General features: G+C 52.2%; 1 protein-coding gene across 2 annotated transcripts in view; it reads left to right on the forward strand.

Moving 5' to 3' along the window:
* The window catches only part of NUP188 (nucleoporin 188), a 59316-nt gene that overhangs the window by 15834 nt on the left and 21530 nt on the right, over positions 1-21952 (forward strand). For both annotated transcript variants that reach the window (XM_069748171.1, XM_069748172.1), the window contains exons 14-21: positions 690-809; positions 895-1021; positions 8496-8651; positions 8737-8863; positions 8943-9030; positions 9110-9177; positions 9413-9524; positions 9610-9730. In XM_069748171.1, the coding sequence (XP_069604272.1) occupies positions 690-809; positions 895-1021; positions 8496-8651; positions 8737-8863; positions 8943-9030; positions 9110-9177; positions 9413-9524; positions 9610-9730 (919 nt within the window). The remainder of the gene's footprint in view (positions 1-689; positions 810-894; positions 1022-8495; positions 8652-8736; positions 8864-8942; positions 9031-9109; positions 9178-9412; positions 9525-9609; positions 9731-21952) is intronic.

Consider the following 21952-nt stretch of genomic DNA (forward strand, 5'->3'; position numbering starts at 1 on the left):
GCCCCAGGTCTCCCAGTAGTGACATGACAGGGCTGCAGCACTCGCACCTCCCTGGACGTCAAGAGTTTTGTCTGAGAAGTGACTGGTGTGGAGAGCGTTCAGGCAATGACTTCTCTAAACCAGCGCTAGTGAGGGAGGAGAGCGTAAGCTTTTCTTCTTTTATTTGAGGTACTCTGGATTTTAAGCCCGGATTGTTCAAGAAGTGAACAACCCCTTTAAGCAGGTTCTGCATACCTTTTTAAAGGACCACTGCAGTGATGTGTTTTTTTTTCCCTATTTCTCCCTTTGTTGTACATGGGTGCAGTAATATAGTCACAGGTCGCCATTTTCAGCGCAGCTCCGATTCTTTCCAGCGTCATGTGACCACATTTGTAACCCACCAATTCGCACACTTTCAGATTTGCGCGAAACGAGTCATTGAGGCCCAGATCGAAGCACAGAAAACGTATCTGCCGCCTCCACATAATGGGTTACACCTGCGGTCTTGTGACCCAGGAACGGTACAGAATTCTGCAGGAAATAACCGATGAGTTTCTTGCTGCACTCATTAGACATATGATTGCTACCACCAGAGTGCTCCTTTAAAGATTTTTGTACCTTATAGTATTCGTGTATATCTGACCTTCGCTATAATGCCTCTTGGTTTTCGTGTGCGGTAAGGTGATTGTTGTTGACTTGTCTTCCTTCAGGACACCACCATAGGCCTTGGGATCTTACTAGACAGCGTTTGTACAATGTTCCCCTATCAGCTGGCTCCGCTGCTCCAGTTGTTCACTGCCCTCGTCTCAAACAAGTCCACGGCTCGGAAGGTAACAAGGAGATAAATGAACTACATATCGCGACTACATAAAATCTTTGCCTTTAGTTCTGGTTGTGTTGTATGTATTTTCCCAGGCCTATAGCTTCCTGGATAGGATGGCGTATTACACCGAATATTATAAGCACAAGCCCCACGATGTCATGTCGCACGATGATGAGACGCTCTGGAGGAGACAGAGCACTAAACTGCTGTACGCTTTAGGTAATCGCCTGATTTCTATGTATAATGTTTTGTGTAGTCTCAAAATGGGCTGATCTATGGTCACTGACTGAACACACAACAATGTCAGAAGTTTCTTAAAATGATGGTACCCTTTAAGAAGGACCTTTAACTAGGTTGAGCATGTGAGACTGGCCACATCATGGAATAGTGGCTGCAGAGCTGAATAAAATGTCAGTTCTTTTATTTTCTCATCTCCCGTGTAGAAACATCAGCTAGTAAAGTTTGTGGCAACTAATATGATTTCCACTAGAACCAAGGGGATGTTACAGATTTATTTCTGGGGGAAATCTCACTTTTTCCTCTGCATAACGTTCGCTAATCATAACTAGGGTGAAGGAGGGAGCAATGGCTCACAGAGAAGGTCAGAACCGGCTTTCTCTGTGTACGATATGGAACAGGTCGCGCTGAGCTCACTGCCGGCACCTACTGTTATTACGAGAGCAGAGCTGTGCGTCATTACAAACACAGCTCTGCATCTATCCCAGGCATCGGGGAATACTACACACAGCTCTGCTCTCCTCCTGCGCAGCTGCTGCCGCCTGTGCAATCAGTCTGACCTGGTACGTCACATCGGTCTTACCAGATCACACAGAGAAAGACTGTTCTGACTTTCTCTTGGGGGGCATTTTCTTTTATTTTTCTTTATCGCCTCTCATTGGGGGACACAGGAACCATGGGTGTATGCTGCTGCCACTAGGAGGCTGACACTATGCAAATAAAAAAATTAGCTCCTCCTCTGCAGTGTACACCCCACCGACTGGCATTAAACTCTTCAGTTTAGCTTAGTGTCAGTAGGAGGTGGACACGGGTCTTTCATTAGACCCTTATCTACCTCAATGTGCGTCGTTTCCTTTCAGGTTTTCTTACAGAGGGATACAGGGTGAGCAGTCACGCCTGTAGTCCCACAATACGGACTATGAGTACGGCGTGTACTGCCACCCCGTATCCTCATAGATCCCTCTCCAGGACCAAGATCCTAGCACAGAAGCGTGCTCAGAAGTCCGGTCCTGGCTCCGTCCCCCACCCACTCGCCTACCAGAGCCTGTCGGTCGGAGGAGACGAGGACGTCCATCACAGCTCCGTGGACGTCTCATTCCCCTCAGGTTAGTAACGGCGTGGGATGTTTAGGTGAGTATTTCCCCTCCATTCCCCGGGATCTTTTCTCCAGATGTCCCGGTCCTCCCTCATGGCGTTTATTTTAGAGGGATCCCAGGGACAGCCACAAGGGCTGTAACTCATTTTCCTCCTAAGCTCTCCTTCATTGGCGGCCGCACAGCCACAATGTCCCCCTTTTAGAATCTCAGCCTAGCAGGCTGCCGCGCCGCTCCCCCCTGCGGTCTCACTTCTCGGGGCCACAATGTTCCTGTGTCTGCACGGCGTCCTTGGCAGGATGCCGTGCCACTTACTTTCTGCGGCGCTCCGACGCCGCCACTCTCCAGCGGCGCTCCGGCGCCGCTATTCTCAGGCGGCGCTCCGGCACCGCGATTCTCTGGCGACGCTCCGGCGCCGCGATTCTCATTGGGGGACACCCGGCGCCGCCATTTTCCGGCGGCGCCGGCCTCTAATTTAGGTCCCGGCTTCTGCCGGGGCCTACCTCTGGCGCCGCGACCCCGCCAGTTCCGTTCGGACAGCCTTGGCAGACTGCCGCTCTTGTCAGACTCTGCGGCGCACTGCTCCGGCGCCGCGGTTCCCTTCTCCGGCGGCGCCGGTCTCTAATTTAGGTCCCGGCTTAGGCCGGGGCCTACTTCCGGTTTCTCGGCTCCTCACTTCCGGTTCTGCGGGCGGGCTTCTTTCCCGCCCGACATACTGCGCCCTGCCCACCGGCGCCTCTGCGTCTGGCTCCACCCCCTTCCTCGTGGGTCCCTCGGCCGGCGTGCACCGCTTCTCACAGCAGCAGCACTCGCATCTTCTGTGGCTCAGCATCGCAGAATCAGCACCTCAGGGTAGTTCTCCGCCGAGGACAAGTGGGACATCTTCCAGGACCGGGTCCGTGAGTAGCTGCACTGCAGACTGACACCCCCCTCTGCCCACTGTCCCCTAACCCACTGGCATCTTCAGGGTCCCTAAAAATGTCTACCTCTAAAGGGGGCCGCTCTCGTCCCCCTACCTCTTCATCTTCTGCCTTAGTCACGTACTTTGCATGTTCGTCCTGCAACAGCAAACTTCCCTCAGGTCAGTCCTCCCCGCTGTGTCAGTCCTGCAGCAACCCGATTGTTCCCACCGCCCAGGATCCCCCGGCTGTTCCGCCCGAGAGTGATCCCCCCATCCCAGGCTGGGCCGCTTCTCTGTCACAATCGGTGGCCGATTTAAGACGGGTGTCTCAAACCCTGGTGTCCGCGCTGGATCGGTTACCCCTGCAGACCCCTGCAGTGGCCAGCGGGTCGCAGGAACCGCCGCCCGAGCCCTCCTTGATTAGCCACAAAAGGTCCAGACAGGAACGTCGGTCTGAGTCCTCTTCGCGTTCCATCTCGCCGCACGGCCCTCCCCCGCGGTTGGTGTCGCACCGTTCCTCCTCCCCTGAGTCAGGCGAGGCTTTATCTGATGCGCCCTCAGAGGAGATGTCGGAGTTGGATCCTAGCCAAATCGCCACCATGAGTGAGTCGGTCCAGAACCTCATTCGGGCTATAAACCAAACCTGTGGCATTAAGGATCCCTCTACGGAACCCGCAGATCAGGCGGTTTCGTTTAGACGGGCCAAACCACCTTCAAGATTTTTTGCCCCTCATCCTGAATTCGAGGAAATCCTGACCAGAGAGAGAGAGAATCCGACCAGACGTTTTCAGAGGGGAAAACGCCTGGGGGTGTTATATCCTTTTTCACCAGATCTTACCGCCAATTGGACGGTCTCTCCCTCGGTGGATCCACCTGTGTCCAGGCTGTCCACCAACACGGTGCTCCCACTGTCCGGCGGAGCGTCTCTGAAGGACTCTAACGACAGAGTTATAGAATCCTTCGCAAAATCTGCCTTCGAAGCGGCTTCAGCAGCGCTATGCCCGGCCTTTGCTTCCACTTGGGCCTCAAAATCCATCTCAAAATGGGCCAAGGATCTGCGGCGAGGTATCCTGGACGGGGCTCCTCCCGCGCAATTAGCGGAACTTGCCAACCAGATTTCCCACGCTGGTGAATACCTGGTTTCCGCCTCCCTGGATGTCGCGTCTTGTGCGGCTCAGGCTTCCAGCAATGCCGTTGCCATCCGCCGGACCGTTTGGCTCAAGGCCTGGCAGGCGGACTTGTCCTCCAAAAAGTCCCTCACTAGTCTGCCCTTCCAGGGCTCTCGTCTCTTTGGTTCCCAGCTGGACCAGATCATTAAGGACGCCACTGGGGGCACAAGTTCCCTTCTCCCCCAGGCTAAACCTCGTCGCCCTCCTCCTAGACGGCAGTTTCGCTCGTTCCGGCCTTTTCGTCGCTTCGCTGCGTCAAACTCCTTTTCCCAGCAGCAACAGAGGCCACAGGCACGTCAAGAGAAGAAGGCGGTGTCCTTCAGGCCCACTCCGTCCTGGCGTCCTCGCTATTCCCAGGGTAGATCGTCCAGGCCCAGGACTGGAAGATCCACTTCCGCATGACTCTCGGCAAGACTCCAGCCCAACTCCCAGGTTGGGGGGCCGTCTTCTCCGTTTCAGAGACGTCTGGATTTCCGCAGTAGAGGATGCATGGGTCAGGGAAGTTGTGTCTTCGGGATACAAAATAGAGTTCGCCTCCCGACCCAGAGATCGTTTCTTCCAATCTCGTCCTCCAAAAGATCCCGCTTTGGTTCCGGGCTTCTTCGCAGCCATCGCTTCTCTGCTCAAATCCGGGGTAATCGTTCCCGTCCCAGAAAAGGAACGGTACACGGGTTTCTACTCGAACCTCTTTGTGGTACCGAAAAAAGACGGCAAGGTTCGTCCCATTCTGGACCTCAAATTGTTGAACAGGAGGGTTCGCCTGAGACACTTCAGGATGGAATCCCTTCGTTCAGTAATTGCTTCCATGGAGGCTCAGGAATTTCTATGCTCTATAGATATCCAGGACGCCTACCTCCATGTCCCGATATTTCCCGGACATCACCGTTTCCTGCGCTTCGCAGTGCAACAAGATCATTTTCAGTTCGTCGCCCTGCCGTTCGGTCTCGCAACCGCGCCAAGGGTGTTCACGAAAATCATGGCGGCGCTGATGGCCATTTTGAGAGTCAGAGGCTTGGTTCTGTTTCCATACCTCGATGACATCCTCATCAAGGCTCCGTCCTTTGCTCAGACCCACGAAAGCTTGTCCATTGTTCTCGACACCTTATCCCGTTTCGGATGGCTGGTCAACCGGAAGAAGTCCTGCCTTATTCCTTCTCAGCGCATCATCTTTCTGGGCATGCTCTTCGACACTCGTCAGTCCAGAGTCTTCCTTCCCAAGGACAAGAGATCCACCCTTTGTCGGGACATTCTCTTGCTCCAGGGTCCTCGGCCTCCCTCCCTCCGATCGGCCATGAAGGTTCTGGGGAGGATGGTAGCTACCTTGGAAGCGATTCCCTTCGCCCAATTCCATTCTCGACCCCTTCAGCAAGCCATTCTGTCTCAGTGGGACAGGTCGGTCTTCTCCCTGGATCGGCCGATCAGACTCTCCTTTCGGGTCAAGCGGTCTCTCAACTGGTGGCTGACGTCTCCTCTCATCTCCCAGGGCAGGTCCTTCCTTCCGGTTCACTGGCAGGTGGTGACAACGGATGCCAGCCTGATCGGCTGGGGTGCGGTTTTTCGCCACCTGACGGTTCAGGGCCGTTGGTCGCTACAGGAGTCCGCGCTGCCGATCAACGTCCTCGAAATTCGGGCCATCTTTCTGTCCCTCCGCCATTGGGAAAGGATTCTCAGGGGCCTTCCAGTCCGGATCCAGACGGACAATGCCACGGCTGTGGCATATGTCAACCATCAGGGGGGGACTCGGAGCTCCTTGGCCCTTGCCGAGGTGTCCAAGATCCTCCTTTGGGCAGAGGCAACGGTTCCGGTGATATCCGCGGTGCATATCCCCGGCGTAGAAAACTGGGCCGCCGACTTCCTCAGCCGCGAGGGTCTCGCGGCGGGGGAATGGTCCCTGCATCCGGAGGTCTTCCATCAGATTTGTCTTCGATGGGGAACTCCGGATGTGGATCTCACGGTGTCTCGGATCAACAGGAAGGTTCCACAATTCGTCTCCAGGTCACGCGATCCTCTCGCAGTGGGCGTCGATGCTCTGGCCATTCCTTGGTCACAGTTCGAGATGCCCTATCTGTTCCCACCCCTTCCATTACTTCCCAAACTGTTGAAGAAGATCAAAGCGGAAGGGGTGCCGGTCATCCTGATCGCCCCGGATTGGCCCAGGAGAGCTTGGTTCGCGGAGCTCGTCAACCTTCTCGCGGACGCTCCCTGGCGCCTTCCAGACAGGCCCGATCTGCTGTCCCAGGGTCCGATCTGCCACCCGAATTCTCGGTCGCTCAGTTTAACGGCGTGGCTGTTGAGACCGCGGTTCTAAGAGCGTCCGGCCTTTCGGACCGGGTCATTCACACCATGATTCAGGCTCGGAAGTCTTCGTCTTCCAGGATCTACTACCGCACCTGGAAGGCCTACTTCCGTTGGTGCGAGTCCAACCGCGTGCCGCCTATGGTTTTTTCCCTGCCTTCTCTTTTGGCCTTCCTTCAGGCAGGACTGGATTCGGGCCTGGCTCTTAGTTCCCTGAAGGGTCAGGTCTCTGCGCTTTCCATCCTCTTTCAGAAGACCTTGGCCTCTCGGCCACAGGTTAAGACCTTCTTTCAGGGGGTAGCCCACGCCGTCCCGCCGTACAGGGCCCCTGTGGAGGCATGGGACCTAAACCTGGTACTGGACGTTCTGAAGGTTTCTCCCTTTGAACCTCTTAGGGAGATTCCTCTATCAGTTTTATCTTGGAAGGTGGCCTTTCTTGTGGCCATCACGTCCATTCGCCGCGTTTCCGAGCTGGCGGCACTGTCTTGCCGCCCTCCGTTTTTGGTCATTCACCAGGACAAGGTGGTCTTCCGACCTCCACCTTCCTTTCTTCCTAAGGTGGTTTCCACCTTCCATCTCAACGAGGACATCGTTCTACCTTCCTTTTGTCCAGCTCCGACTCATCCTCTGGAGCGATCGTTGAACAAGCTGGACCTAGTCAGGGCAGTGAGGATTTATCTGGATAGAACATCCTCTTTCCGGAAGACGGATTCATTTTTCGTCATTCCTGATGGCACGCGCAGAGGCCAGCCGGCTTCTAAAGCGACTATTGCTCGCTGGATCAGAACGGCAATTTTGGAGGCTTACCGGGTCAAGAACAGAGTGCCCCCTCCTGGGATTAAGGCTCACTCTACCCGGGCAGTCGGCGCCTCCTGGGCGGTGCACCACAGGGCTTCCGCCCTACAGCTTTGCAAAGCGGCAACTTGGTCTTCCATCCACACGTTCGCCAAATTTTACAAGGTCCATACCTACGCATCGGCGGACGCCAGCCTAGGCAGAAGGATCCTGCAGGCGGCAGTGGTGAGTCCTCTGACCTGATGGAAGTCTGTTTTCCCGCCCTTGGGACTGCTTTGGGACGTCCCATGGTTCCTGTGTCCCCCAATGAGAGGCGATAAAGAAAACAGGATTTTTGGTTGCTTACCGTAAAATCTGTTTCTTGAAGCCTCCATTGGGGGACACAGCACCCGCCCAATGTTTTTGTTATATGTTCTCTGACTGTTCTCACGTTTACAGTTCTCAAGTTTGTGGTTATGGTTTTTCAACCTTGTTCTTTCTCCTACTGCTTTCTCACTAACTGAAGAGTTTAATGCCAGTCGGTGGGGTGTACACTGCAGAGGAGGAGCTAATTTTTTTATTTGCATAGTGTCAGCCTCCTAGTGGCAGCAGCATACACCCATGGTTCCTGTGTCCCCCAATGGAGGCTTCAAGAAACAGATTTTACGGTAAGCAACCAAAAATCCTGTTTTTTCCCTGTATGATGGCCCCTTGATTAAGGCTACGCAATAGAGATGAGAGATTAAAAAAAAAAAAAAAATGTATTCAGCTCTGCAGCGCTTTATCTATGATATTGCCAGTTTACCATGTTAAATCTGGTAAAAGTTCCTCTTTAAAAGCTTTGTCCACTTTCAGAAAACTTTTGGGTGCAAGGCTTCGGTAGTTCTAAAAATCAGACGGAGTATTACTTACCCTCCGTGTGTCACACACTGGCTCTTCGCTGCTTCTCTCGTCTTTTTTAGTTTTGTTTTGAGTTTAAAAAAATATATATATTTAATAATAATTACCGGAGTTTATACTCTAAAGTTTTCTAAAAAGGGACGACCCCTTTAAGTTCTGGTTGCTCTCAGCCACTGCAAGAGTTGCCTGACTTTTGAAAGCTCCACTCTGCCTAGTTGGGGGCGTTCTACTGTATATTTGCATTTATTTCATTTATACGGGTCTCTTTTTCTTGCATCACATGGTAGCACAGTCCTAATTATGGCCTCTAATTTTTGTTTTAGGACTGGGCCAGACCAATCTGCGTATTCCTCAGGGGACAGTCGGTCAAGTGATGTCTGAGGAGCGCGGGTTCTTCGTGCGCTGGGAATACTCGTTCAGTAGCTGGACCCTCTTTACCTGCGAGGTTGAGATGCTTCTTCATGTGGTATCCACAGCTGGTAAGTAACACGTCCCCTTTGTCTCATCCCGCGGCATTGAGTCTTATCTGTTCACAGCTCCTCATCTTCTCCTCCTCCTCTCCAGACGTTATCCTGCACTGTCACAGAGTAAAGCCCATCATTGACCTTGTGCACAAAGTTATTAACACAGACCTGTCCATCGCGGATTACCTTCTCCCCATCACCTCTCGGATTTACATGCTCTTGCAGAGGTAGGAGGTCAGGAGGGAGGTGTAGCTGCAGCAGGAGTTATGTAACCTGACGTGGATGGTCATTACACTTTCTTACCAGGTTAACAACAGTCATGAACCCTCCGTTGGATTTCATTGCCTCCTGTGTGAACTGCCTGACAGCTTTAGCTACACGGATGCCTGGAAAGGTGAGGGCAGATTGTGCCCTTGGTAAATATCTGGCAAAATGATATGGATCTTTCAGCGCCTTGTTTCATCCTATTCCAGGTCTGGACAGATTTGCATCACACAGGATTTCTTCCCTTTGCTGCCAGTTCTTCATCAGGACACATCAGGTTCAGTTATATGACATTTAGGGGGTCTGTTGTTACCTTTGTCCTCCCATTTTTGCCAACTCCACACATCCATGACTTATGGACTGGCCACAGGTCTCCTGAACCTGTCCAGTTCAGTACAGGAGACCTGCGATCAAGTTGTACGTCCTGGTCTGTGCATGCAGCATTGCTGCAATTTTGCACTTTCCAATATTTTTTGTATTTTTCTCCTTTTTTTTTTTTTTTTTTGACACAGCACAGAAAATATGAATGCAGGAGGATACGGGACGCTGCTAGGGATTGAGCAGTCGCACGGGGAATACAGCGTCACAATCTCGTTCCTCCGTCTTGTTACTACGTTAGTGAAGGTATGACTTTGTGGAGCTGCAAATAGTGTTTTCCTTCTGTAAAGTCTCCCACATCTTAGGTTTTAATTTTTTGATTTATTTCTAGGGTCAGCTGGGCAGTATGCAAAGTCAGGGACTTGTGCCCTGCATTCTGTTCGTGTTACGAGAAATGCTTCCTAATTACCACAGGTGGCGCTACAACTCTCATGGAGTGAGAGAAAACCTTGGTATGTGATCCTGTCTCTCTTTAAAAAAAAAAAAAATCCTGGCTGTGTGATTTAGAGAAAAACATGCTTTTCTGTAAACTTAATTGTGCAGCCGGGGGTCTGATTCCTGCTGCCGTGGTTTGGGCAGCCTGAATCTAGTCACCTGTTCCCTGTCAGCGCTCCACAACCCCTCTGTTTTTGCTCTTGAGTGATAACCATGGTGGCATTTTCGTTAAATAACACTGGTTAACGCAATTTTTCTGGCAAAAGGTTTTAAAACATGTTTTAAGTCAATTTTGGCTGCTGATTACGAATATGAACTCTGTTTTTGGCTATCACATCAGGATTTCGAGATTTTCAATTTTTGATGAAAATTACTCCTAATGTTTTATGATAAAAACACATGATTTTCGGTACTACATTTTATATATTTTTAATCAAGGAATAACAAAGATTGCAAAGTCTAGGTACAGCAAATCAAATATACTTACAGAATTAGGGTAAGTTCACACAGGACTTTTTTGCTGCGTGTTTTTGCTGCGTTTTTTTATGCTAATTTAGGTGCGTATTTGGTGCATTTGTTTGGTGCGGTTTTTTTTCTCTTTTTTCAGGCTAATATCCTTGGATTTTCAGCAGCAAAAACGCAGCAAATAACGATACCTGCGTTTTTGCTGCGCTTTTTTCAACACCCATTCAAGTCAATGGGTGAAAAAACGCAGCAAAATCGCTGAAAGAAGTGACATGCTCTATGTAAAAAAAAAAAACGCAGCAAAGCACAAAATACTGATCAAACAAAAAAACAATGTGTGTGCATGAGATTTCTGAAATCTCATAGGCTTTGCTGGTACTGTAAAAAGCAGCTGAAAATTAGCATAAAAAAAACGCAGCAAAAAAGTCCTGTGTGAACTTACCCCTAAACTACACAATATAAAAACACATACATATGGCACACAGATGAATGACAAATGACAGTGATTTGAACTTTCTTTTCTTGGCTGATCTGTGATGTACGGCTTCTGGGTTGTCTCTCATCAAGCTCCAGCAATAGTCAGCCATCATATGTGAGTCCCACCGGCCTTGATACCGTTCTTCCATTGTTTTAATGTTCTGATTAAAACGTTCCCCTTGTTCCTCGCTCACATCCCCAAGGTTATCTGGAAAAAAGTCCAAATGGCTGTGTAAATAGTGAATCTTGATACTCTTTCTACATCCAAGATTTTGCAGACTCATTAGTAGCTCTTCCACAATCTCTTCATAGTTGTCTGCTTTCTTATTCCCTAGAAAATTCTGCACCACATTACAAAATGCATTCCAAGCTCTTTCTTCTGTCTCATTCATTGATGTGATAAAATTTGGGTCTCTCATAAGTGTTCTTATTTGAGGTCCATCAAATATTCCAGCCTTAGGGTACTTTCACACTAGCGTTTATTTAAATCCGTCACAATGCGTCGTTTTGCAGAAAAAACGCATCCTGCAAAAGTGCTTGCAGGATGCATTTTTTCCCCATAGACTTCTATTGACGACGCATTTGCGACGGATTGGCACACTTCGCATCCGTCTTGCGACGGATGCGTCGTGCTTTGGCGGACCGTCGGGAGAAAAAAACCCTACATGTAACGTTTTTTTTTCCCCACCTCCCCGCACCTTACAATGGGGCAGCGGATGCGCCGGAGAAATGCATCCGCTGCACCCATTGTGCAATGCAGCAAACGCTAGCGTCGGAATCTCTTCCCGACGCATTGCAACGGGGAGATTCCGACGCTAGTGTGAAAGAAGCCTAACTCGTGAAAACGAAAGAGTTTGGCATCTGGCGATAAGAATGTCATCCATGATCCTCTAGTGGATAGGAAGGACCTTGTCTTTCCTCCCTTACACATAAAACATGGATTGATGAAGCAGTTCGTCAAAGCTCTCAATCACAGTGGAGAATGCTTTAACTATATATGTTCAACTTTTCCTGGTCTTAGTGAAGAGAAGAAAAAAGGAGATTTTTGTGTACTCACCGTAAAATCTCTTTCTCTTAGCCTCTAATTGGGGGACACAGGACCATGGGTGTTATGCTGCTGTCCACTAGGAGGCGACACTATGCATAATCTGAAAAAGATTAACTGTGGCTCCTCCTCTGCAGTATACACCCCTGGACGGCGTCAGCCGTCTCCAGTTTTTGCTTAGTGTCGCATAGGAGGCACACCTAAGATTTTCTTTACTCCATTTTTTTCCGACGGATTACAGATGAAGAAAAGTGGGTCTCCTGTGAGACTCCCGGCATGGCTCCTTCCTCGGCCCCCTATTACGGGGTGCCCGGTTGAAGTCGAGATGGCTTTTTTCCCCATGTCGCTCCTTCCCCAGTCCCTCGGGTGCTGGTTCGAAGTCGAGACCCCCCCTCCTTCCCCAATTCCTTTTGGGTTGAGGTCGAGGCGAGGATAAAGCCCCCTGAAGGTCATAGCAGCACCCTCCCTAATCCCCCTCTGGGGGCATTAAGTTGAGAAACCTCAGGTAGGGCCTGTACAGGCAGCACTCTGCAGCTCCCAGCAATGGGCCAGCACACTGCGCCTGCATCCAGGGACACCAGCCCAGCTGCGGGCTCCTGTCGGGGACAGAGGGGAGTGCAGGCAGGCATGGAACAATAGAGACAGGGCTCCCTGCGCCCTGTCTCTGCGGCAACACCAGCTCTATACTGCCTCAGGGGGACCCCTTACAGGGCCCCCTTCCGCTTATAGCCCCACCACTATCCTGCCTTTAAATACGGGGGGGTCCGGTTCCGATCCGACCCCCTGCCGGACTTCCATGCCGGCCTGGAGCCTTTCTGGGCATCAGGCATCTAATTTAGGCCGCTGCTTCGGCCTAGCTGAAGCCGCCACCTCCTCCGCTCCTCGGCCCGCCCCCCCGGATGACAAATCTGACACTCTACAGTGTCATAGAGGGGGCGGATTGAGACAGAAAGGGCGTGTTTTTACACAGCTTTGCCGCCTTTTTCCTCAGCTCTCCGCCCCCTTCTCCCCCTGCCTCCTCAGCTGCCATTTCTACTGCAGCAAGGATTAACCCTGCATATTCCGGTCAGCAAGACCAGGCCAGCCAGTCTCCGGGGGGCACAGGACTGTGGTTCTTTGGCGCTGGACCTAGGGGCAAACTGGTGGGATAAGATCACAGCTGGGTTGTTTTACTCGACTGTGAATCTATATTGCCTATAAGGCTCCCCTATAGGTTCCTCTGCATAGCTACCCCTGTAAGGTCCTCTGCAGCCAGCCCTTCTGCACTCTGTGCACTATGCCGGGCTCAAGGTCCAAGAGAACCAGGCAGGACTGCTATTATGCATTCTGCACAGCCTACGGGACCGCTCTCCCCAGTGGCAGCACGTACCCGCACTGCCAGGACTGCATCCAGACTACTGTGTCAGAGCCCCAAGAGGCCCCTACCAATGCTTTGGTGTCTTAATGCCTCGCCGGAATGGGTCATTCAGATGTCGCCATTTATGACGCAGTCTATAGATAACCTAACCTCCACATTGCTTCAGGCTCTGCAGAGTCATGCCTCGGCTATGACCGTTACCCAGCATAGGGAGAGCTTGACTCCGGGACAGGACGACCCTGGCACATCCACGTCTAGGTCAGGACGCAAGCGGACCCATAGGTCAAGTCCATCTGCGCCATCCCATAGCACACGGTCATCCCCTCCTAGGGAGAGACACTGTAGTTCCAGGTCATCTAGACCGTCCCCTTCCAGGGACAGACAATGCAGATCTCCGCAATCCCCGACCAGAGAAGGCCTCCGCCCCAGCTCACCCAGCAGGGGACGCCTCAGTGATATACAGGATTCGGAAGGCATCTGTGACTCCAACTCAGACAAGGAAACGGAGGGGTTCCTGATCCCAATCCCCCCTAGCAATACAGTGCTAGTTGAGGACATCCATCGGGTGCTGGACATTTCTCATCCTCCACCAGAGGCTCCAGAACACATGATTTCCTTTGAAGGACCTCTAAAGCTGCCTAAGGTTTCTCTAACCACCCAGAGTTTAAGGCGATCCTTAAAAAGCAGCTCTCACAGCCTGAGAAAAAATTCGCTAATCGCAAAAATCTGCGAGGTACCCCTTCCCGCAGAAGGATACCAAGGAATAGACAGACCCACCCGAAGTGGATCTCCCAGTCTCTAGACTAGCAGCACAGACCCTCCTTTTCACTGCCAGATAGCTCAACCCTCAGGGACGCAGCAGACCGGCAGGTAGAACGCATGGTTCATTCAATTTTTGAAGCCGCAGGGGACTCCCTGGCTCCCGTGTTCACTTCAGTTTGGGCTGCCAAGGCCATTAATTTACAAGCTGACCTCCAAGCATCCGCTCTTGAGCTGTCGGACCAAGCGGTTCAAATAGCAGTCGTCGCAGATTACATGCTTCATGCAGCTCTGGATTCAGCAAGGGGCGTAGCGGGGATAGCATCAAACGCCATCACAATTTGGCGTATCCTCTGGCTGTGGGAATGGAAAGCAGACGCAGCCTCAAAGAAGTCCCTCACGCACCTCTACCTCAGTGGGCGACTTTTCGGTGAACAGTTGGACACGATGATATCCAACGCCACCGGGGGTAAGAGTACCTCTCTTCCCCAACTGAAACCTAAATGCACTTACAAGAAGCGTAACCAAACTCAATTCCGATCCTTTCGGAATTCTTCGGGCTGGTCCGTCTCATGTCCAGCACAAAATCGTAAGCGTTCCCCACACAGGGACAACTCACGATCGACGCACAGGTCGGACGAGACCTGGCAGTCAAAAGCAGGCCAGTCAAAGCCCAGAGGAGGAAAATCTCAGACTTTCTCCTCATCATGACTCACAGACTCCGGAAGACACCACACCCGTAGGCGGCCGACTTTTGCTCTTTCATCAAGTCTGGCTGCCTATTACAGAAGACAGGTGGTTCAGGGAACTAGTGTCTTCCGGAAACAAGATAGAGTTCACCTCCAACCCACCGGACCGATTCTTCCTTTCTGTCGCCCCCAAAACCACCGGCCAAGGCTCGTGCCTTCCGACAAGCGGTCTCCTTGCTTTTTCAAGCAGGAGTCATAGTACCGGTCCCCATGGCCGAGCGCTTCCGAGGGTTCTACTCCAATCTATTCGTAGTCCCCAAGAAAGGAGGCAGCGTGCGGCCCATACTGGACCTAAAACAACTCAACAAATATGTACGGGTCCGTCACTTCCGCATGGAGTCCCTTCGGTCCATCATTGCGTCCATGGAGAAGGGAGAATATCTCGCCTCCACAGACAATACAAGATGCATACCTGCATATACCGATTGCACCTGCCCATCAGAGATTTCTCAGGTTCGCAATCGACCAGGACGACTACCAGTTTGTGGCTCTCCCATTCGGACTCGCCACGGCTCCCAGAGTGTTTACTAAAGTCATGGCAGCCATCATGGACGTCCTGCACTCCAGAGGCATAGTAGTCGTTCCATACTTGGACGATCTACTCATCAAGGCTCCCACCTTCAAGGACTGTAAGCTCAGCGTCTCAATCACAACCGACACTCTTGAGTCGCATGGGCTGGTTAGTCAACCTACAAAAGTCATCACCAACCCCGAGTCAGTCTCTGACCTTCCTGGGAATGCTATTCAACACCTCCAGGGGTCTAGTGTTCTAGAGTTCGCACCCTCCTCCGCAAACCCCCTCGATCTCTCCGGTTTGCCATGAGAGTCCTCGGCAGGATGGGGGCAGCAATAGAAGCCGTTCCATTTGGACAGTTTCGCCTCAGGCCTCTCCAAACTAGCCATCCTCAAGTCCTGGGACAAGAACCCTTTCTCTCTTGACACGGAGTTCCGGTAACGTCGTCAACCAGGAGGTCCCTGCACTGGTGGCTCAAGCCAACCTCGCTAGCAAAGGGGAAATCCTTTCTCACAGGTCAATGGAAGGTTCTGACCACCGATGCGAGCCTGACGTTGGGGTGCGGTGCACCTACACCACAGGGCAAGTGGTCCCCAGTGGACGCGACCATGCTAAGCAACATTCTGGAAATTCGTGCCATCCTCCTGGCATTGAGGGCCTTCCATCACTTACTAGCAGCCTCTCACATCAGAATACAGTCGAACAATGCCACGGCTGTGGCATATGTGAATCACCAAGGGGGGACCCGCAGTACCCATGTGATGCGAGACGTGTCACATATCCTCCACTGGGGGGAGGGCACAGGGTTGGTTCTCTCAGCAGTCCACATTCTAGGTGTGGACAACTGGGAAGCAGACTTCCTCAGTCGACAAGGAATAGACTCGGGGGAGTGGTCTCTCCATCCCGAAATTTTTTGCCAGATCTGCCATCTCTGGGGGACCTCGGATGTAGACCTAATGGCATCCCACATCAATGCCAAGGTCTCCAACTTCATGGCCAGAACATGTGATCCGTGGTCGCTCGGAGCAGACGCTCTGGTTCAGGACTGGACCCAGTTCCACTTCTGTACATTTTTCCACCTCTCCCCCTGATATCCAGGGTGGTGAGGAAGATCAAGCAAGAGGGAGTTCCAACCATCCTAATCTCACCGGACTGGCCCAGACGTACATGGTACGCCGACATCATACAACTTACAGTAGACGCCCCCTGGCGTCTCCCTGACCGCCCCGATCTTCTATCACAAGGCTCGTTCTACCACCAGAACTCAGGGGCTCTAAATTTGACGGCATGGCCCTTGAGACCTGGGTTCTAACCCAGCCAGGGCTCTCGCCGGACGTTATTGGAACCATGATCAGGGCACGGAAGCCAGCCTCTGCCAAGATTTATTACCGTACCTGGAAAGCTTTCTTTACCTGGTGCGAGTCTCGTGGCCAGACCCCATTCCCTCCCCAAAGTACTTGGTTTTCTCCAATCGGTTCTGGAGGCCAGGCTGTCCCTGGGCTTGCTTAAGAGCCAGGTGTCAGCCCTCTCAGTGCTTTTTCAAAGGCGCATTGCTACCAAGTCGCAAGTAAGGGTTTTTCTTCAGGGGGTTTCCCGATTGGTTTCCCGCTACAGACAACCACTAGAAATGTGGGACCTCAACCTGGTCCTGAAGGAACCACCCTTCGAACCCCTTAAAGAGGTCCCGCTCCGCCTTCTGTCCCAGAAGTGGTCTTCCTGGTGGCAATCACCTCGCTACGCAGGGTGTCTGAACTGACAGCACTCTCCTGCAGACGGCCCTTCCTGGCCTTTCACCAGGACAAGGTAGTTCTCCGTATGGTCCCATCCTTCCTTCCGAAGGTTGTGTCCCACTTCCACCTCAATGAGAAAATTTCACTGCCATCCCTTTGTCCGGTCCCGGTTCATAGGGTATAGAAGGCTCTGCATACGCTTGACCTTGTCAGGGCATTGCGTATATATATGTGTCTAGGACTGCGTCCTTCCGGAGGTCTGATTCTCTTTACCTTGTTCCGGAAGGCGGCCGCAAGGGTCTGCCAGCTACCAAAGCTACCCTTGCCAGGTGGATCAAATCCACCATACAAGAGGCCTTCCGTCTTAAGAATTCCCCTCTTCCAGCCGGTATTACGGCACACTCTACACGGGCGGTAGGGGCCTCCTGGGCCATTCGGCACCAGGCTTCGGCACAATTGTGTAAAGCGGCCACTTGGACTAGCCTACACACGTTTACTAAACACTACAGGGTTCATACCCAGTCCTTAGAGGATGCGAGCCTGGGTAGTTGTGTTCTGCAGGCGGCGGAGCCCCAAGTGTAGGGGCCTGTCTGCTCAATATTCGTCCATTGCTTCCCACCCAGGGACTGCTTTGGGACGTCCCGTGTCCCCCAATGAGGCGACAGAGTAAAGGAGATTTTTGTGTACTCACCGTAAAATCTCTTTCTCTTAGCCTCTAATTGGGGGACACAGCTCCAACCCTGTTGCCCTTCCGGGCCGTTGTTACTGTTGAGTTCTCATATTGTCTGCTTGAGCTCGTACATAGTTGCCTTCTTATAGGCATGGTTATGTTATTCATGTTGCGTTCCTCCTACTGCTTTTGCACAAAACTGGAGAAGGCTGACGCCGTCCAGGGGTGTATACTGCGGAGGGGTGTAGAGCCACGGTTAATCTTTTTTAGATTATGCATAGTGTCGCCTCCTAGTGGACAGCAGCATAACACCCATGGTCCTGTGTCCCCCAATTAGAGGCTAAGAGTAAGAGATTTTACGGTGAGTACACAAAAATCTCCTTTTTTCTTCTCTTCACTAAGACCAGGAAAAGTTGAACATATATAGTTAAAGCATTCTCCACTGTGATTGAGAGCTTTGACGAACTGCTTCATCAATCCATGTTTTATGTGTAAGGGAGGAAAGACAAGGTCCTTCCTATCCACTAGAGGATCATGGATGACATTCTTATCGCCAGATGCCAAACTCTTTCGTTTTCACCCAATGCTCTGCTGTAGCTCTACTGTCCCAGTAGCACAGAAAACAAGGGTGTTATCACAACAAATGGGAATTATGCATGTTCAAAGAAAACAAAGATATTCTCACATTTATTGGGAGAGTAAATGAAAACTAAATTTACCTTAGTGAACCGTATAAACCAGCACTTTTCATACACTACTTATATTTATCATGGCATTCATGAAAATGGGCTATATACCTGTAGCGCAAAAACGTGATGTGATAGAGAAATTATAAGATCAGATTTGAATTCAGCACCCTCAAATTAGTCTAAAACTGTTCTTAAAGTCCATGCCAGAATTTTTTTTTTTTGTAGACCAGTGTAATTCAAGCATTGTTCAAAAGTAGAGGAATGGAGTTTGTGGAGCCCTTAAAGGGGGTCTCTGATTTCCCCTGGCTTCAGTTTCTTTAAAAATAGTTATTTTCTCACCTTTCCCAGGTCCGCCTCCGAGTCTCCTCCGCTGCTCTCTGTGTCTGTTATTGTCTGCAGCACTGACGTCCTGTCCATAGTATTGCCGCCAATTGTTGAGCCCAGCCGCTCTGCCCGAGTTGACAGCACAAGCCACTGAGCTCACTGATTGGCTGCAGCGCTGTTGATGTGCTGTCAGCGCTGCAGACAATAACAGACACCCGGAGCAGCGGAGGAGACTCAGTGCTGGACTTGGGGAGGGTGAGGAAAGTGCAGGGGTCATCTGAAAACCGAAAAAAAATAGATTAATACATAAAGCCAAGATCGCTATACATTTAAGGACTACTAGCATTTCTGTATTTAATGGGTATTCCCAGAATTGCAAACTATCCCCTAGCCGTAGATTAAGGGATAATTTACTCATCTTGTGGGGATTACGGAACAAACAGGCAATCCCCGCATATGTTACGGAAGTCTAACAGCCGCAAACATGCAGCCGCAGGGACTCGAACATAATATACAAGCCCTCCGAAGATACTTGGATAACACCCGAGCATGCTCCGATAAGACGTTATCTGAGCACATTCACTGATCACTATCAGCAAACTGAAAAGGGGAGTATTGAACTTACGATGTGACTGGAGCGGAGGTGTGCATACTTGTCATTCTCTATGGATTCTTACCGCTGGAGAAAGCTAGATTTCTCCATCGCCTTTCATTGGGGGACACAGGAACCATGGGTGTATGCTGCTGCCACTAGGAGGCTGACACTATGCAAATAAAAAAAGTTAGCTCCTCCTCTGCAGTGTACACCGCACCGACAGGAAGTAGGATCTTCAGTTTAGCTTAGTGTCAGTAGGAGGTGGACACGGGTCTTTCATTAGACCCTTATCTACCTCAATGTGCGTCGTTTTCTTTCAGGTTTTTCGGAAGGGATACAGGGTGAACAGTCACACCTGTAGTCCCACAAGCGGACTATGAGTACGGCGTGTACTGCCACCCCGTATCCTCATAGATCCCACACCAGGACCAAGATCCTAGCACACAAGCGTGCTTAGAAGTCCGGTCCTGGCTCCGTCCCCCACCCACTCGCCTTCCAGAGCCTGTCGGTTGGAGGAGACGAGGACGTCCATCAGCTCCCTGGACGTCTGATACCTTCACCGGTTTGAGGTTAGTAACAGACGGCGTGGGATGTTTAGGTGAGTATTCCTGCTCCCCTTCCTCTGGGTCCTTCTCGGGGTGGCATGGGAGAAGTCGTTTCTCCTTCGCGCGGCGGCCCTTTGGGGGCCCACTATCTGGGCGACCGCACTACCCTTTTTGCTGCGGCCGCTCCTGTTCCCGAGTGGTGCGGAGGCCCTTCTGGCCGCCGCGCTGATTTTTACGGCGGCCGCCCCTTCGCATGGCGGCCGCGCTGCTTCCCCCGCACCGTCTCTGCAGCCGCACAGCCCCTTTTTGCTGCGGCCGCTCCTGTACCCGAGTGGCGCGGCGGCCCTTCTGGCAGCCGCGCTTAATTTTACTGCGGCCGCTCAACTCTGTCGGCGGCCGCGCTGCACTGTCTAGGCAGCCGCACAGCCCCCTTTTTGCTGCGGCTGCTCCTTGCTCTGGGTGGCGCGGCGGCCCTACTGGCACCCGCGCTGTCTTTTTGCAGCGGCCGCTTCTCCCTTTCTGGCGCGCACACAGCCGCGCCGTTTTCCACCGGCGACCGCGCTTTTCTGTGGGGCCGTTGCGGCGGGCCTGCAGGCAGCCGCGCTGCCTTTTCCTGTGGCTGCGCTCCTCTCTGTCTGCGGGCGGCCGCGCCGCTTCCTGGCTGCACTTCCACCGTCGCCGCGGCCCTCTCCGGCGGTCGCCGACTTCTAATTTAGGCCCCGGCTTCTCCCGGGGCCTACTTCCGGCCGCGACTCCGCCCACTTCCTTCTCTCCATCGGGCGGGCTTTTCTCCCGCCCGACTGGTTCATTTCGTCGCATTGGGGGATACAGCAGGCGGTACTGACACGGCGGTTAGCCCCGCCCACTTTCTCCTGTGCCCCCAAGTTTGTTTTTTGGTGCCAGGAACGCCTTGCCCCACTCCTTGCGGCTGCAGCTGGTCCCGGACTGAAGGGACCAAACAGCAGTGTCCCAGAAGTCTGCTGTCTGTTTGCTTTTCTGCGTTAAGGATCATCGCTGATGTGCATCTTCTATCAAGATCGTGAGTAGCTCTGCTCTGCAGACTGACACTTCTCTGCCCTTCTGTCCCCTAACCTTCTGGTATTTCTGCTCTCTGTCAGACGTGTAGCAACCCCCTCCCAGGACCCTCCCGCTGTTCCGCTACAAAGCGAAAACTCCACTCCAGCCTGGGTGTCCTCTCTATCACAATCCATAGCGGATCTAACACGGGTGTCTAAAACCCTTGTGTCTGTGGTTGATAGGTTGCCCCTGCAGACCCCCGCAGTAGCCAACGGGTCGCAGGAGACTCCGTCTGAGCCTTCCGTTATAGGTCGCAAAAGGTCCAGACAGGAACGCTGGTCTGAGTCCTTATCCCATTCCATTTCGCCCCACGGTCCTTCCTGTGGTCGGCTTCCCCTCGGTCCTCCCCTGCGTCAGGCGAGGCTTTCTCTGATGCGCCTTCGTAGGATATTTCGGCGCTGGATTTGAACCAAATCCATGAGGGATATGGTTCAGTACCTCATTGGAGCGATAAATCAGACCTGTGGCATCAAAGATTCCGCTACGGAACCCGCAGACCAGGCGGTTTCGTTTAGACGGGCTAAACCACCTTCAAAGGTTTTCGCTCCTCACCCTGATTTAGAGGAAATCATGACGAGAGAAGGAGAGAATCCGGCCAGACGCTTTCAGAGAGGAAAGCGCCTTGGCGTTTTATCTCTTTTCTCCGGAGCTCACCGCTAATTGGACTTCCCCCTCGGTGGATCCTCGGGTTTCCAGGCTGTCGAGAGACCAACACTGTCCTTTCTCTAGCTGGCGGAGCATCTCTGAAGGATTCTAATGATAATCATAGAATCCTTTGCGAAGTATCCAAATGGGCCAAACAGCTCCGTCAGGGCATCCCGGACGGGGCTCCACCCGGACAGCTAGCTGAGCTTGCTAGCCAGATTTCTCTTGTAGGTGAATACCTGGCCTCCGCTTCCCTGGATGCCGCGTCTTGTGCGACTCAGGCTTCCAGCAATGCTGTTCCCTCCCGTCGGACCATTGGCTCAAGGCCCGGCAGGCGGATTTGTCTTCCAAAAAGTCACTTACCAGCCGACCTTTTTCAGGGTTCACGCAGCAAAGGCCACAGGCACGTCCAGAGAAGAACAGGGTATTTTTTTTAGACCCACTCCTTCCTGGCGTTCTCGCTACTCCCAAGGTATATCCTCCAGGTCTAGGACTGGAAGATCCACCTCGGCATGACTCTCGTCTAGACCTCAGCCCACTTCCCAGGCTGGGCGGCTGTCTCCTCTTCCTCAGGGACTTCTGGATCTCCTCAGTAGAG

The sequence above is a fragment of the Ranitomeya imitator genome, chromosome 2 (assembly GCF_032444005.1).
Source record: "Ranitomeya imitator isolate aRanImi1 chromosome 2, aRanImi1.pri, whole genome shotgun sequence".
Lineage (NCBI taxonomy): Eukaryota > Metazoa > Chordata > Amphibia > Anura > Dendrobatidae > Ranitomeya > Ranitomeya imitator.